Source organism: Prionailurus viverrinus, chromosome C1, assembly GCF_022837055.1.
Source record: "Prionailurus viverrinus isolate Anna chromosome C1, UM_Priviv_1.0, whole genome shotgun sequence".
Lineage (NCBI taxonomy): Eukaryota > Metazoa > Chordata > Mammalia > Carnivora > Felidae > Prionailurus > Prionailurus viverrinus.
This window is the reverse complement of record NC_062568.1, coordinates 199232664-199250828: the sequence shown is the minus strand read 5'-3', so window position 1 is coordinate 199250828 and position 18165 is coordinate 199232664. Positions and strand designations below refer to the sequence as shown.

Below are 18165 nucleotides of genomic sequence, written 5' to 3'. Positions count from 1 at the left end.
TCTCCCTCTCTCTGACCCTCCCCCATTCATGCTTTGTCTCTCTCTGTCTTAAAAATAAATAAACATTGGGGCGCCTGGGTGGCGCAGTCGGTTAAGCGTCCGACATCAGCCAGGTCACGATCTCGCGGTCCGTGAGTTCGAGCCCCGCGTCAGGCTCTGGGCTGATGGCTCGGAGCCTGGAGCCTGCTTCAGATTCTGTGTCTCCCTCTCTCTCTGACCCTCCCCGTTCATGCTCTGTCTCTGTCTCAAAAATAAATAAACATTAAAAAAAAAAAAAAAATTTAAAAAATAAATAAATAAATAAATAAATATTAAAAAAAATTTTTTTTAAAATAGCAAGATACAAAAGAACATGTCAAATATATTAATAAAACGGTGTTATTCTTATAAAGCAATATATACTTTGATTTATTTCCCCAACACTGTTTTCCCTAAACACACACACACACCCACCCAGAACAGCTTCAGGCAACCAAGTTTTGACCTATAAATAAATAGATAGTGAGGCATTAATAAAATACAGGAAAAAATTTTACTTAACCCTACTTTACCTTCCTAGAGGTAGAACACTTTGATTTTCCATCTCAAAGTTTTGTTTAGTATCTAAATAAGCTTCAGATGTTCTGCTCATACCCTTAAACGCTGAGGGGAATGTAATTAAAAAGGAGGGAACAAAACAGTTATACACAAACCTTGCTTCTGGTCGCTAGCTGCAGTGACAGGGGTGCTGGCAGCAAGATGAGTGCTCTCCACAGTCCCATAAACCAGAGGGCTGTGCTCAGGGACCTGGCTGGACAGCTGCTGGGATTTGAAGTACAAAAAAGGGTGATAATGAGCGTGCGAACATAAAAACTAGCAACATGGAACCCAAGCAAGTAGGGAAGACAGAGTGGGGCAGGAGATCACAAAATTAGAAGAAAAAAAACAAAAAGAAAAGAAAAAAGCAAGGAAAAAAATACATAGGCCAGTTTAATAATTCAAAAAGTACAGAAAACGGGAAGAAAAGGAAAGAGGCAGCAGGAAAGGGGAAGGAAAAGAGATGATTACTATTAACCACAGCAAGAGAAGAAAGCACAGAAATCATTAGTATAAATGCATTCTCCAGGGTTCCATCTAAGAAGGAACTTTTTTCCACCTAACAACAGACATCACATCTAAAAGGTAATTTAACCTCTCCCAGTCAAAGACCAAAGGGATCTGGTCAACTTCACTTACAAACTACTAGCAAAGTGGTTCATCTGACCAAAGCTGGACAAACAAAATATGATGTTTTAAAACCAGTCACTGATTCAAGAAAACAATACTGAAGAGTGATTTTTGCCATTTGTCTATATAATCACATGGGTGAAATGCATTTTCATCTAAGGCATTTTCACTTCAAAATGTCTTTAGATTCTGGGTGAAGGACAGTTATCTTTTCAGAGTCAGATATCTAGGTAAAAGATCTGTTTTTCAGAGCTAAAAGGAAACTCTTCATTTTCACTCAACCACTTCACTGGAATCAAAAGTGGCCATCAAAATCCTAGCAGAGTAGGTTGAAAAAGTTGCAGCCATCGTTCAACTTAGAGGGAACAAAATGACAAAAGAAAGGACAAGGAACACTCATTCTATATCACTTTCCAGGCAGGTATTTGTTCTGGATTTGAGGGTTACACAAAAACCACAAAACAAAGCAGTGTCTCTCCTCAGAAATCTAAGGTCATTTTTTTTTGGATAGCTATAATCTCCTACAATGAATTCTATCAGAGCTATCAGAGCGGAGTCCCTGAACAATTCTGATTTTCTGTGTGTGCATGCATGTGTGTGTTTTAGATGCGAGGGAAAATTAAGGTATGAATGAATATGGGGTGGGTAGGGCCACTTAAAAAAGTGAGAGTCAATAAACAATATTTTCAAATTTCTAAGTCTCATTTAGCACAGGAAACTAATATTAAAAAATCCATTCAGATACATACCATTTATCATGTCATTTAAGTAACAATGCTTTCAGAATGAACATGCAATTTATATTTGATTTTATCTGGACTGTACAGAATAACAGACAGGAATGCAGAAAATACTATTATTTTACCTATTCATTAGATCATGAGAGTGCTCATCATATTCCACAATTATTTCTAAATGAAGACTACTAAAATTATATTTTCATATACAAAAAAATGAAGTCAGTTACTGTTTTCACTTTGAATCATGAACAAATAAATGAAAAGTACTGCCATGATTACTCTACTCTGAATCCTCAGTACTGGTGGGAAAAAAAGCTGTTATTAAAATTCAAAAATTAGGACCACTTCAGAGCTATAAATGAAAATACAAGCTCAGTTCAATTCTAAGGCTGAAAATAGCTCTAGAACAAAGGAAAGAGTCTACGTTAGTTAGCATTTATTAAACAGGAAAGAAAGACTTGTAAATTTTACCATTTATCTAAAAGGAAGAAAGTATTAACTCCAGTTACCTAGGAACTTAGGTAGACAGAATGACATCTATACATGAGACGAAATGTTTAAGACGGTAAAAGCTACTGATATCTATAAATCTGTACTGATCAGAATTTTTCAAGCTCAGATTAAAATATCTGCAATCATATTAAAGAGATAACTGCACAGATATTTTTAAATTAAAGTCCTAGGAAGATTTTATATATATGCATTTATAAGAAAGCACTGAGGTAAACCTGTTGGTTAAATCACAGTTCCAAATACTAGTATCCAGTACATGGTTATAGAACCACAAAGTGCTAGGAAAGAACCTCTTGGGTTTCCTCAGCTGTAAAATGCAAAACAATTGAATAAAGATTAAGTCTTTTCACTTTTAACATTCTCTAAGGCTCTGAAAGCATCAAGAAAATAAAATTCACATCAATATAATTCAATACGCTCACCTTGTTTTAGATTAATTTTAATTAAGGATAATCTTAAATTTTAGCTTAACATCTAATTTCATATTTTTTCCTCATGAAATACATACAAAAAAGTCCTGACCTGAGTCTTGACTAATTAGCCTAAGGGACAGACATACCCCCTCTTCCCCTATTCCTCACACCCCGGAAGGTGGGGAGGCTTTGCCTCAGGGTAATCTTCCAAGAGGGGTCTTGCAAGCGTCTTTTCTTTTTTTAAAAATGCTGGGGCACCTGAGCAGCTCAGTCGGTTAAGCAACCAACTTCAGCCTAGGTCATGATCTCTCGGTGAGTTTGAGCTCCGTGTCTGTCTCTATGCTGACAGCTCAGAGCTTGGAGCCTGCTTCAGACCCTGATGGAAAGAGACCTGATGAAATCAACAACCCTGCTCTATAATTCTAAATAGGACCCTCTGGCTGTCCATGTACAAATTCATTTTAAGCAAGACAATAGCGTATCCCTCGCCACTAAGAGTCACTGTTCATTCTGACATCTCATTCAAAACTTCTGAGAGAATCCACCTTAACCTAGATATCTGTTTAAAGTTTAAAACATTTTCCACACTACTGAAAAATACTGTTGATTTTCTTTTTCTTCACATAATCTACGCCTAACGTGGGGTTCAAACTTAACAACCCTGAGATCAAGAGTCGTATGCCCTATGTACTGAGCCAGCCAGGCAACCTGAAAAGTATTATTTTTAAGTCAAAAGAGACTACTAATGAGAAATTAATTTATTAAAGATGAAGAACAATGTAATTTAATTCAATGACCACTACCTTTATTGAAGACAATATTAAAAAAAAAAAAATACCTATATGCTTCAGGGTAGACTAATGATGTAAACTCACTAAAGCTTACAACAGAGTCGTCAAAATGACATTTTGAAAGATAAGACTGGTTTGTTTACATTATGTGGTAATCTTCAAATTCTTCGTGCAGGAACTTACCCACTTAGTGTATAGATTACTTATATTATTGTCTGAGCTTTAGAATCCAACTTAACTATTATTATTAACACTATAAAACTAACAAATGGTTAGAATTTAAGGTTTCTAGTTATCAAGTTTATAAGAAGCTCTTCAGAAGACTGAATGACTTCGTAATTTTCACAAATAGGGAAGGCTGTGTCTTTCCTAAAATACATTATCAATCACTAGTCTCCAACATTTCTCTGTCCCTATACTCTGGCATAGGACTCTCTCCCAAGTTATAACAATGCTTCACTGTAAGAGTAATTCTTAAAACAGGAAAAAGAACAAAGGTAGTAGGGAGAGAAAGAAAGGTATATAAAGTAGTTCATTAAAAAAATTAAGTGATTTTGAGACATCACCCCAGCCTTTGGAAGCAGACAATTTGGGGAGCCTTGCCTGTACAGCATCATGTATTTATATTTACCCTATAGAGTCCCATAAAAACTTTCAGGCATCTAGCACTTTTTGTTTTTTTTGAGAGAGACAGAGGGGGGTGGGGAGGGAGAGAGAGAGAGGGAGATGCACAGTCCAAAGCAGGCTCTAGGCTCTGAGCTGTCAGCACAGAGCCCGATGTGGGGCTTGAGACCATAAGCGGTGAGATCATGACCTGAGCTGAGGTCAGACGCTTAACTGATTAAGCCATCCAGGAGCCCCTCTAGCATTTCTTAATACAGAAATGTTCCTTGTGCCTTACTGCTATCAACAAGAGAGATGTAGCTGAGAGATTGTGATGCTGAGGGAAAGTAACAAAAATATTCCTTCCCACTTTAAAACATTTTTTAATTTTAATTTTTTAGTGTATGTTTACCTTTGAGAGAGAGACAGAGTGCAAGCAGAGGAGGGATAGAGAGAGAGGAAAACACAGAATGTGAAGCAGGCTCCAGGCTCCAAGCTGTCAGCACAGAGCCCGATATGGAGCTTGAACCCAAAGACCATGAGATCATGACCTAATCTAAAGTCAGACGCTCATCTGAATAAGCCACCCCGGCGCCCCTAATGTTTATTTTTGAGAGACAGAAAACATGAGCAGGGGAGGGGCGGGGGGGGGGGGGGGGGAGAGACAGAGGATCTAAAGAGGGTTGTATGCTGATAGCAGAGAGTCCAATGTGGGACTTGAACTCATGAACCTGAACTCTGAGATCATGATGGGAGCCAAAGTCTGAAGCTTAACCAAGTGAGCCCACCCAGGTGCCCCTCCCACCTTAACATTTAAAAGCTGAAAGGGAACTCTGGAATTACTTAGTACAATCCCTCATTTCATTGATGAGAAAAGCAGGGGTTAAAAGGACTTAACAACAGTGTGATCTAAGGTCATAAATCTAAGTGACAGAGTGGTGACGTGGAGCAAGTGTCCTAGCAGACTCTATGAGCTCTACCCACACACCTAGGCCTGTGTACTGTGATCACCTACAGGGGCACACATATATACACACCTAGATTTTTTATGTTTTTGAGATATAAAATCTTCAGGAGTTATTCCACAGATCATTTTAAAACTAAGGAAGCAGGGCAATTTCAAATTCAATCTACTATTTACGGTAAAAACAATAGCAGCAAAAACCTGTTTCTCCTCTCCATTCTCCTTGCATAAACCTAATACAGTTTCTCTAAATTAATTTTCTTCTTTTGAATGCCTGCCAAAATGAAACTCATTATCCCCCTCTTCAGATACCCTGATATATACTCCATGCTATATTTTACTATAAATCCAGGTATCTAAGCTTGAAGAGCCACCTCTGACTGTTCCCTCTTACACATAGGGGAACCATGCATCCCGTTTAACTGGACAGTACTGGTTCATGCCTGTTTCCCCATCAAAATGATCCACAGCATCCCCATTCAGTCTAAAACTGCCCCAATTTAGATGATAAATTATAAGGTCATTCTTTCCGTAATCCTTACTTAGTAACCAATTGCTACATATTTCTCTAAGAGGTTTCCTCTCCCTTCAACTAACTTCCTCATTTATCACCTGAAATGGTAATAACCTCCTTTTGTCTAATTTCCCATCTCCACATGCCACCCTTTTGTACATACTGTCCCTCTGCCTTGAATATCCTTCTCTCTCTTTCCATGTTGTGAACATCATCTGGGAACTCAGACCAAATGTCATCTCTGCTGTGAAGCCTTCCCAGACGCTTCCAGTCCTTCTCTGCTCCTCCAGAAATATCAAAAACTGCAATACTAATAACACGTGGTATGCACTGAACACTCACTATGCCCTGAGCTGAAGCAACATTTAAATATTTTCTCTCATTTAATCTTATCGTACCTATATACGATAGGTTTTATTTTCTACATTGTTAAAAGTGGAAACTAAGCCTCTGGAAAATTAAGCAATTTGGCTAACGTTACAAAATTAAGTAGTGGAACTGGGACTTGAAACCAAGTATGTCTGGTTCTGAGCCACAGCTTTTAAATCCCTTCCCTGTACTATCTTACCGGCGCTACCATTAACAGGTTTCTGGGATCCAACACATTTGAGCCTGTGCTGCAATCCTGCCCCACCTGGTCACATCTGTGCCTTCATAATTCTCTGTACACACTTCACAGGAGGACCGGTAATACATATGTTAGTAAGTGTCCTGTGCCTCACTTAAAGAGACTGGGATGACCTCAAGGGATAGGGAAAGACTTTGCTATCCGTGGCACCTGCAACTGTGGCTCAAAGCAGATACACTGTAAGGTCAAAAGCAATAGAGTACTTACTATTCAGTCATAAATTCTCATGCAGAGGATTGTCTCATCTGCAGTCTTAGTAACTAGAGTATCGTTCAGGATCTATCTAGAATTAGACCACAGTTGCAAACTAGCAATCATTAGGCTAAGCCTAATGGATTTTCTTAGGCTGGCACAGTGCTATGTGTTAGAATTAGCCACCAACATTTAAAATAGGCCAATTTTTGGGGCGCCTGGGTGGCGCAGTCGGTTAAGCGTCCGACTTCAGCCAGGTCACGATCTCACGGTCTGTGAGTTTGAGCCCCGCATCAGGCTCTGGGCTGACGGCTCAGAGCCTGGAGCCTGCTTCCGATTCTGTGTCTCCCTCTCTCTCTGCCCCTCCCCCGTTCATGCTCTGTCTCTCTCTGTCCCAAAAATAAATAAACGTTGAAAAAAAAAAATTTAAAAAAAAAAAAAAATAAAATAAAATAAAATAGGCCAATTTTTTACATAAAGATTTTTAGCTTCTTTTGAAACACTGGATCAACATTTTTACCCAATATAACAGACGGGAAGTAGTAAATGACTCCTTTAACAAGAGATGTTCTCTCCTACATTATGGGCACCACTATGAATTTCCAAAAGTGAAGCCAAGAGTCAGCTGCCATCATCATGCTTATGTGGTTGTTCTTGAGATATTTTCCCCTTTAGTACATATGTCTCCGGTAAAAAGGTATGTGTTCATTCCATGACCTTGGAAAGACAATAGATTAATAAATGTGGTTTTAAGTGTAATTACCTACTAAAATAAACTGATGCCTCATGACAATAGGATGCATCAAAAAGTATTACCAATTATAATTACTGATTGATGGCCTTTACAAATTAAAAGTGGACATTTAATGTCCTTTATGTTTACACAAATAAATATACTTGTATTTAGGCCTGTGGTCCCTGATGAAAAATTAAAAAAAAAACAAAACAAAAAACGGTCTTTCTATAGCCAAAGGTAACCACAAGAGGGTAGGATATCAAGCTTGGTAAGATTAAGAAAATCAAAACACAGGGAATTAAAATGCAAAAAAATATATTAGCACATGTCCAAGTTGAGAACTGAACACAAGTCAACCAAAGGTTGTCAGGTATATAGCTTGAAAATGATGATGTTTTAATTAACATGGGGAAAAATACAGACCAAAATTTAACTGTCCTCATCAACCAATTCCAAGTTTTTCTGTAGTATGCCCCTACATAACTGAGTACATAAGTATATAACTTACATAAACATGTAAATGTTACCTCCCCCATGTTCACTTCTAGGGAAGAAATTAAATAAATTCACAAATCTTTAAGAGACTCTAAACTCAGTCATGTATTTGTGACACCAATTTTTAAAAACGTTTTTAACAACTTTTTTGAACTATGTTACTAAAATCAAGTCAATGGTCTAGCATTCTGAAATGATAGTTAATTATCCATGTATCACATATTTATAAACTGGGCCCTGAAGAATACCTCACCATCAAACCACAAATGAGGGAAGCAAGCAGCCCCCACAACTCCTTAATAATTTTCATTCTATCTGTTTTCTATGCTGAGCTCGCAGTTTAGGTATTTTGAAGCTTTGAAAATCTCTTAACTCCTCTCCATGGTTTATCAAAATTTAAAGTGACCAAGTGATGAAATCAAAATATTGGCAAATTCAGGAAATTCCAGCCTCTACTACAGTTTATTAAACTCCAGCTTCTCCTGGAATGTCTTGATTTCTAAAAGCAAGAAAGTGAACTTTTTGAAGACCATGATAACTACATTCTGTAACAGGAACAAGATGGTGCTTAACTGGTAGAATTTCCTAATAACCCATGTAAATAATTAAAGAAGACAACCTCCAATCAAAAAGCCTATTTGTGTGTCCTAAAAGGTAAGAGGTATGCCTAAGATACATCTACATATGCTCTGAATTACATAGGCATTGCCCCAAACAATACTGTTAAATAACAATGTTTAAATTTTCAACCTCAAAAGTTTTCATGAACATAGTGTACAGCATTTAATTTCTAGGGCTCCATATTGAAACATGAAATACACATTTATTGAAGAGGTTTCCATAGGAACTGCAACTCCTTTTGGTATCATGCAATAGCTCACTAGGAAGAGTGGCAAAAGCTATGCTCTGAATGTGGAAACAATACACAGAAATGTTACCAATAAGAATCTGAAGTTATAACAATTTGTAAAGTGAAAGAACATGTCTGTTTAGACATCATTTGAGGTTCTGAGACAACTGATGGACATGAAAAGTCAGAAAGTAGCCACAGAAAAAAGAGGAGTCCAGCAGAGGTTAGTGAACAAATACACAGCATCATCCCTCACGGCTGACTCCGTCTTACCTGAGGAGGAGTAGGTGTGGAAGTGGGTCTCCCTATGGGTGGGGTAGGATTTCTGCTGCCACCTCCAGACATAATCTCCTCTGTTATGTCTTTCCCTCCCTGGTTTGGATCCCGAATTCTTATCTATAAGGTCAGAATAAGATGACATATTTAGAGATGGGTATCTGTATAGTACATTTATAGGCATACGATGTATTAAAGGTAAAACCTGGGCAACCTATAAATATCAAAGTTGATAATCACCACATCTGACTTTATTTCAGTCACAGAACCATATGGGGTCATTCAAAGAAATTTGGGACATTAGTTCTGACTTGAACAAATTAGAGTAACAAGCTAAAAAGAGATCCAATTCGCTGAATTTCTAGGTCAAAAAGGCCAAGTATTAACACTTGTCTTATAAGCACTGCCAAAGTGACTGATTTTATGTACAATAATTAACATAAAATTCATAAGTAAAATCGTTTTAAAATACATCTTACTCTGTAGAATGAAGTTTTAAGGGTCATAAATGGTTCCTTAACAAAATGAAAAAATGTACATATCCTAGTAATTAGAAATAGGAGTTTATGTTGCAGATAGACTTACATATGCATGTAAGAATGCTAACTGTAACAGAGGCTTTTTGAGCAAAGGCATAGAAACAATCTCAAGGCTAATCAAGAACACAGTAATTAAAAAATTATGCTACATCCTTACAATTAAATACCAAACAGACAGTAGACAGAATGAAATAAATCCACATGTACTGAGATGGAATGATTATCAAGAGGTACTGGTAGGTGAAAAGAAGCAAGATGCAGAACAATGTACGTGGTTCTCTTACTTTTTTAAAGGCTACCTATGCTCACCGATATCAGTGGAGATGGTGCTATAAAGGAGAGGGAGCCCCAGGATCTAGGCCTTCCAACCTGTGATGTTGCTGAGACCTAAAGGCCCTCTTTGCTATCCTCACCTCCAGAGAGCAGCCAAGGTAGCCCTGGCTTCATAGAAATAGCAAAGAATTCATTAATAAAACCACCTGGATCTGGAAGCTGCTTTGGGAGTTTTTCAGTAAGATTCCTAGTATCAGCTATGTTTTCAGGTAAAGAAACTTGTTTCTACTACAGTTTTAAATATTGCTTCTAATTCATTTGTTCTATTTTCTTCTACAGTAGCATCTATTATGTCTTTCATTTTCATTCTCTTCTTTATTAATGTTTGTGCATCCTGAACGTTCTGCAAGTCCAACATCTACCATGATGTTTTAACATTTCCAAAGCATACTTTCTCAACTGTAGTGTCTGGCAACACTGGCATGTGCTGTTTATTGTGATGTGTGCACAAGAAACATGTGTCTGATAAGAAAAGAACCAAGTTTTGAGTTTTATTAATTTTTACCAAGAGCACTGTCAAGAATATTGACTAGATGTAAAAAAAAAAAAAAAAAATTAAAAAAGAAGATGTATTGACTATGATGATATCCCTCCCACCTATCTTATCTTTGTGAATTCCATTTTGTGTGTCCTAATAGGTAAAAGATTGTGAGCCACTCTTCTACAGGATGTCCTACAACCTGAATTTTATATTACTGCATTCTAATTTGCTTGAGTCTGCCTTACTAGACAGATACAAAGCCCCCGTAACCTCTTTAAAATAATTAAAATACATTTTCTAAATTCTGCTGTTTCAAAAAAGAAATCTATTCCAACAGGGAGGATTTTTATTGTTGTCATTAATACTTTGCTCAGTTCTCTTCTGCTGATTTCCTGTGGTCAGTTCATATTTGAATGTAGAACTGAACAGGACAAAGTTCAAGGATAATAATCAGTATGTGAAAACTGAGCTCAAACTTCTCCCACTTAGCAAGGTCTTAGCAGACAAACCCTCCCAGTTTCTGAAGAAGGCATGTTGTCATCTGGCATACCTAGTTTAGTGCATGCTGAAAATGATATTAAGCAAATGTTACTTTCTAGTATGTGTCCATACAAATCCTCTGGTCTAGTGGTAAGGACATAAGGGAAGAACAAAAAATGCAGTCATTTGTGAACTGAGATGAATGACTACAGCTGTGGGTAAACTTACTTGACAAATGAGTGTACATTCCATTTTAAAACAGGAAAAATTAAGAAGTATCTCTTACGGTTTTTTTCTCTCTCTTGGCTGGAGGGGGCTGCTGCTGCGTAGGCACTATGATTGGTGCTGACTGATACACTGGCTGACTTGGGTAAAAAGGCGTTCCTAAAGAATTAGAAAAAAATGAGAGGAAGCATTCAGTTATTTTGTCAACCACTATAAGACTACTAATGGCACTGTGTCTCCAAACAAGCAGTTAAAAAAAAAAAAAAAGTAACAAACAAAAACATTCCTCTTAATCATCTCTATCCACTAGCTCCCCTCTCTCTACTAAAGTGATCATGGAATGATTCCAAACACTGATCTTTTTGTCAGCATCCAATATGAAAACAACTAAATAACCAACTCCTGCAGATTGCCATCAGAGTTACCTTTCAAAAAACTAATCAAACTATAGCACTGCTTTTAAAAATCTATTCTGGGGGCCCACCCATTCCCTGCAATGAGATTCTTAAACAAGGGTTTCTGTGAATATGTTTTGTGTGTGGGTTTAGTCAGAGGCAAGAGAATATATCTGCTCATCTTGTGGATTGGGAATGGTTTAATTCTTCTCCCTACTGACAGAGAACCACTGTTAGGCTTTTTTCTGCTCCAACAGCAGGACATTTGCTAAGCCTTGATGGTGGCTCCCTGTGACAGTGGTTCTATGTCAAATGGCACTGAGAGGTCAACTAAGATTCACTAAAGTAGAATTCACTGACGACCATGACAAAAGTTACACGGGTACTGGTGAGGGGGATGCCTCCTGATTAGGGTGGGTCCAATAGTGAATGAGATGGAAATGAAGACAGTTCAGCGTAGGTAACTCCTTTTCTTTTTTTTCTTTAAAAAAAATTTTTTTTTAATCTTTATTTATTTTGAGAGACAGAGTGTGAACAGGGGAGGAGCTGAGGGGAGGGAGACACAGAATCAGAAGCAGGCTCCAGGCCCTGAGCTGTCAGCACAGAGCCCGACGCGGGGCTCGAACCCAAGAGCCATGAGATCATGACCTGAGCCGAAGTCGGGCGCTCAACCAACTGAGCCACCCAGGCACCCCAGGTAACTCCTTTTCTTAAAAGTTGTGCTATAATTAAGAGAAGCAAAAAAATGTTTGTTTGTTTTTTTCCCCTTAAGGACATGAATGAAATCATACACCTATATGCTGAAAGGACTAATCCAGCAGATGGGGAGAAAGAAAATAATAATGCCAGAAGGGGAGAAAAGAACAGCTGGAGAAGGAGCCTTAAATGTGTAAATGCTGCAATCTACTGCTCAAGTAGAAGACTAGACTTTGTTAGGAGCACTGATACTGAGTCATGAGAACAAGAAGGAAAAAAATGAAGGTATGAAGATAGTTAACACAGGCAAACTTTTTGGTACTTTAATAAACAAATAACGTTGGCTCTACTATCACTGTCATCATCAACATCAAACCATCCCCACCATCATCACAATAATCTTCAAGTGGCAATTTCTTGGAAGCAATATGATTTGCAGTACCAGAACTGTGTAGGTCACAATCAAATTTGGAGAAGATCTCAACAGGGGGCGTAATGAGGATTTCAAAAAACTCAATGTAGAAAAACACCGTAGCCAATCTTATCTCTGTTTATGTTTGTCTATTTTTGAGAGAGAGGGAGAGAGAGAGAGACAGAGAGAGTGAGGAGAAGAGAGAAGGGACAGAGGATCCAAAGCAGGCTTTGTGCTGATAGCAGAGAGCCTGGTGCGGGGCTAAAACTCACAAACCATGAGATCACCACCTGAGCTGAAGGTGGATGCCTAATTGACTGAGCCACCCCAGCGCCCAACAAAATCAAGCTTACATAAGCAATTCTTCACTACCGTATAATGTCACTAGTTCTAAAACTCAGAAAACAATCCCCTGAAATTGGTTTCAAATGCTGCTAGAGAAGCAACACAATCTGCTCACCTTGCCATATTTTTTAAACTAAGTGAAATAAGATCCAAAAGGTGAATCAGCCCTTTAAGAAAAAATATAGATTGTTCTAATGAAACGGTTCTGAGTCAAACATAACTCAGATAGAGACTGGCATATAATACACATAAAATAAATACCAGCTGAAAAAACCTGGTAGCATATGATATCTCACAGAGTTAAACACAGCAGAATATCAAGTCAACTGTGGACCCCAGCAGAGCAGGCATTCTACCCTACCAAACAATGGTTATCTTTTAGAATATACTAATGAAACTTCTTATATAGTCAGAGGCATTTAAAAACATTTATTTGGGGCGCCTGGGTGGTTCAGCTGGTTGAGTGACTGACTTCAGCTCAGGTCATGATCTCACAGTTTGTGAGTTCAAGGCCTGCATCGAACTCTGTGCTGACAACTAAGAGCCTGAAGCCTGCTTTGGATTCTGTGTCTCCCTCTTTCTCTCTCGCTCCTTCCCTGCTTATGCGCTCTCTCTGCCTCAAAAATAAATAAATAAACATTAAAAAAACTTATTTTAAGGAGCACCTAGGTGGCTCAGTCGGTTAAGGGTTAGACTCTTGATTTCAGCTCAGGTCATGATCTCACGTTTGGTGAGACTGAGCCCTAAACTGGGCTCTGCACTCACAGTGCGGAGACTGCTTGGGATTCTCGGTCTCCCTCTCTCTTTCTCCCTCAAAAATAATTTTTTTAAAAAACAAAAAAAATTTTATTCTATTAAAAATGTGAATAACTTTTGCATACCATTTATCAATTAGGCCTGTTACTCAATGTCCCTGAACTTCTCATGCATGGAATGTAGCACTTTTATCTACATCAGGGGTATGGCAACTAACACCAAGAAGCTAAATCCAGTGCAATGCCATTTATTTTGTAAAGTTTTATTGGAAGACACTCACATACAATATTTTATCTATTATCTATGGTTGCTTTTTCACTAAAATGGCAAGAGTTGGAGCACCTGGGTGGCTTTAGTTGGATGAACATCTGACTCTTGACCTCAGCTTGGGTCCTGATCTCATGGTTCATGAGTTTGAGCCCCATATCTGGCTCCTCGCTGATGGCATGGAACATGCGTGGGATTCTGTCTCTCCCTCTCCCCTGCTCTCTCTCTCAAAATAAATAATAAACATAAATAAATAAATGGCAAGAGTTGAGTAGTTGTAACAACAGAGACCAAATGGCCTGCAAAACCTACAATACTGCCCTTTACAGAAAAAGGGCTGACATTTTTTTATCCTGATCCCTGTGGTTCTCCAAACCCTAGTCTACACAAAATGTATTAATGATATATGGCAAAATTTATACAAGAATAACCACATTATGATAACACACACAGAGACACAACTATAGGCTTGCCAACTTGACATTTTGGAAAGGTCTGTTACTATTTTGAAATTATTTCAGTCTTGTTCCTTTGTTTTTAAAACAGTCTTCCTATATGAAATGATACTAACATTAAATAGCCGTTTTCTTTACAAGTCTTATTGGCAAAAGTAAAAAATCTAATAGTCTTGTATGTTTCTTCTTTAATTTTACTTTACTTTTTAAAATTTTTATTTGACCAGGACATTGAAAAATCTGGGAACCAATGGTCTAGTCAGCATTTACAGTTCTTCCCATTAATAAAACCCTAAACACAAATGTCAAATAAATGCACTGTACAATCCTGAAAGGCAGGAAGAGTATCTTAACATCTAAATTCTACAAATACCTAGCATGTCACCTTCTTTTTTTTTTTTTTTTTTTTAATTTTTAAGTTTATTTATTTATTTTGACAGGGAGAGAAAGAGCATGAGCAGGGGAGTGGCAGAGAGAGAGGGAGAGAGACAGAATCTGAGGCAGGCTCCCCACCAGTGCGGAGCCCAATGTGGGGCTCGAACTCACAAACCAGCAAGATAATGACCTAAGCCGAAACCAAGAGTCAGAGGCTTAACTGACTAAGCCACCAAGGTGCCCTTGTCTTTTTTCTTTTTTTTTTAAGTTTATTTATTTATTTTGAGAGAGAATGTGTGTGTGAGCGAGTGGCAGAGAGAGAGGGAGAGAGAGAAAATCCTAAGCAGATCTGCACTGTCAGCGTGGAGCCCAATGATGTTTGGGCTCATGAACCTTTAGATCACGAGAAGCTGAAATCAAGAGTTGGACATTTGACAGACTGAGCCACTATCTAGCCATTACTTTAACCCAGGAGCCCCTACCTAACACACTGTCTTATACACTGCAGGTCTTCCAAAAACCTTTCAAAACTTCAAATTTTCTATAGAAAAAAAAATAAACATAGTGGCTAAATATGCAGGTTGGCAAATTAACACCAACTTATCCTGTAATATCCAAGAATAGTAACGTTGGTATACAACCACATCAATAATCAAAATATTAACGCTACACAAATACACAATCAAATTCAACTTAAGATGCTGTAAAGTTTCCCACCTCTATGCATCATGGGGAACAATGAACAAATCTCTCAGTTCTCAGAAACTGAATATCATACCCAATCACCATGAAGCTCAGGAAAAAAGTAGAATGAAAATGAAAGGGGGAGGGAGAAATCACATGATAGAGTTAAAAAAAAAAAAAAAAAGGAAAAGTATGCTGGTTTGAAGCAAGGGAGAATGGGACCTTTTACCAGGTAAATTCTCAAACTTTTTTTTTATCTTTCTCAGTATCACTGTCACTGCTAACCACACCTCTTTGTTCCCAAACCTAATTTTTTACACCTTGGGCCATCACCCCTAGTGTTGGCCTGGAAATAATTTTAGTCTTCCTGAGGTGCTTTCCTGCTATAACAGGCATCGGAATATTTAAGAAAACAGCAATAAGAGAAAACCTGAAAAATGACATTGAGCAAATACTACTCATTAGTTATTTTTCCACAACACTGTAAAAACACTGCAAGAATTAGAATTCTATGATCTTGATTACTGAACTTCATGGCAAGTACAAATAATCTTTGAGAATCACTGCTTCAAGATTTAAACCCAAGAGAGGAATAAAATGTTAGTACACTAGAATGAACTACAAGCTAAGGACTAAGAACTAAGAATTCTGAAAAGTAGGCAGGAAGGAATGAGACCAGGATTCGTTCCTCACCAGTTCAGCCAGAGGAAGGTCCTCTGCCCTAGAAGATAGGACTGCTGTCCTTCAGAACAGAGAATTAGGATCTGATCCCTATACCTGATGCCTTTTATTTTATTTTTTTTAAGTTTATTTCTTTCTTTATTTTGAGACTGACAGAGAAAGAGCATGGGTGGAGTAGAGAGTCAGAGAGAATCCCAAGCAGGCTCTGCACTGCCAGCACAGAGTCCAATGCAGGGCTCAAAACTCATGAACCATGAGATCATGATGTGAGCTGAAATCAGGAGTTGGACATTTAACTGACAAACCCACCCAGGGGCCCCAATTCTTTAAAAATTAAAAAATTGTGTTAGCCACTTCAGTCCACGTGCACACTTTTACATAATTTAAACACACAGGATTTAGATTAGTTAGCTTTTTTTTTTTTTTTTTTTTTTTTAGTTTATTTATTTTGAGAGAGCAAGAGCTTGAGCAGGGGAGGGGCAGGGAGAGAGAGGAGAGACAGAATCCCAAGCAGGCTCTGTGCTGATAGCACAGAGGGCACACACAGGGCTCCATCCCACAAACCCTGAAATCATGACCTGAGCTGAAATGAAAAGACACTTAACCGACTGAGCCACCCAGATACTCCTCTATATTCACTTTTAACCTGAACCCAAGATTAGGGCAAAAGAGGAAAGAGAGTAAAGGGGGGGGGCATCAGGATTAGATGGATCCAAGAGAAGATTCCAAGAAAAGAAAATAGGAAGGGGGATGTTTTTGGCTTCTAGACCATAAGGATACAACAGCTGCCTCAAGGTGGTATAGCTGAAGAACCTATAATCGATGGAAACTACTAGATCAGAGCTTTTAAGTCTGACAGAAAAGCATATTAACTAGTAGTAATCTTTACAACTAAAATATATGCCCAAATAATGAAGATAATGTAAACTTCCTATGAGAAGACTGGATTATAAATTATGATTCATTGCTAAAATGGAAAACTATGTAGCTTGAAATTCTGTAGATAATAAAATGGAAAGATGCCCAAGAATATATTGTGAGATGGGGGGGGGGGGGTGAGGGGGGTGAGGGAGAACCAGGAAGTCTTAGAACATTATAAATTGTGTATGTCCATTTGTATTAAAAATCATTTAAACGTAAGTGAAAAAGTATGTATTGATCTGTTAAATCATTATTTCTTTAGGGAGAGGAGTAGGGAGAAAAATTGGATCTTTCAACTTCATATATTCTATATTATTTGTATTTTTCATCACTAACTTGGTTACTTTCATAACGAAAAATTATTTTAAGACGTTTTTCTCATCTTAAGGAAACTAGGGAAACAGTGCTTTAATCTGGATGACAAATTGCCTACTTAATGGATATTGGATCTGCATAAGAATTTCCCCAGGAAGAAAGAATATCTAACAAAGGGAACAGACATCAACACTATCTGAGATATAACTGCCCCTCAATATCCTGCTTTTTGTGAAAATAAACAAACACGGTCTGTATATAATAGAAATAAAGCCAAATATGTTACAATATTGTATACACAAATCAGCAAAATACTTCCCTACTTATAAACTCATCTATATTGTTTCTATATATACTGTAGTAATATTAAGAGCAATAAAGGGGGCTAGCACAGATTTATAATAGAATTTTAATGACATTTTGAGTCAAAAAGCCATTTATATTATTTATAAATAAACAGACTAGATTTCATGTATTTTTATTTTTTTTAGAGAGACAGAGAGGGAGGGCACGGGGGGGGGGGGGGAGGGGGAGGAAGGGGGAAGGGAGAGGGAGAATCCCAAGCAGGCTCCATGCTCAGTGCAGGATCCAACATGGAGTGTGATCCCACCAATTTGGGATCATGACCTGAGCCAAAATCAACAGTTGGATGCTCAATCAACTGAGCCACCCAGGCACCTCCATACTAGAATTTAGTGAGACATCTTTCAAACTGATTTTATAAATTAGAATATACAATTGCATTCCCTTTGCAACATGCGATTGAAAGAAAATCCTGTGGATTTTAGCATGTTTACTCTGACAGACAATCTCACCTTATAGTTTTCTTTCCACTTAATAAATTCTAGGTAATATCAACAGTCAATTTTATACTTAAAAATAAT

At 37.8% G+C, this 18165-nt stretch overlaps 1 protein-coding gene across 15 annotated transcripts in view; it reads right to left on the bottom strand.

Annotated features, from left to right (window-relative positions):
- The window catches only part of EIF4G3 (eukaryotic translation initiation factor 4 gamma 3), a 315733-nt gene that overhangs the window by 120719 nt on the left and 176849 nt on the right, over nt 1-18165 (bottom strand). For 12 of the 15 annotated variants that reach the window (XM_047873067.1, XM_047873072.1, XM_047873077.1 and 9 more), the window contains 3 exons: nt 11041-11138; nt 8919-9041; nt 693-801 (listed from right to left, as the gene is read on the bottom strand). In XM_047873067.1, the coding sequence (XP_047729023.1) occupies nt 693-801; nt 8919-9041; nt 11041-11138 (330 nt within the window). The remainder of the gene's footprint in view (nt 1-692; nt 802-8918; nt 9042-11040; nt 11139-18165) is intronic. The other 3 variants (XM_047873080.1, XM_047873065.1, XM_047873073.1) reach the window with 1 other exon arrangement.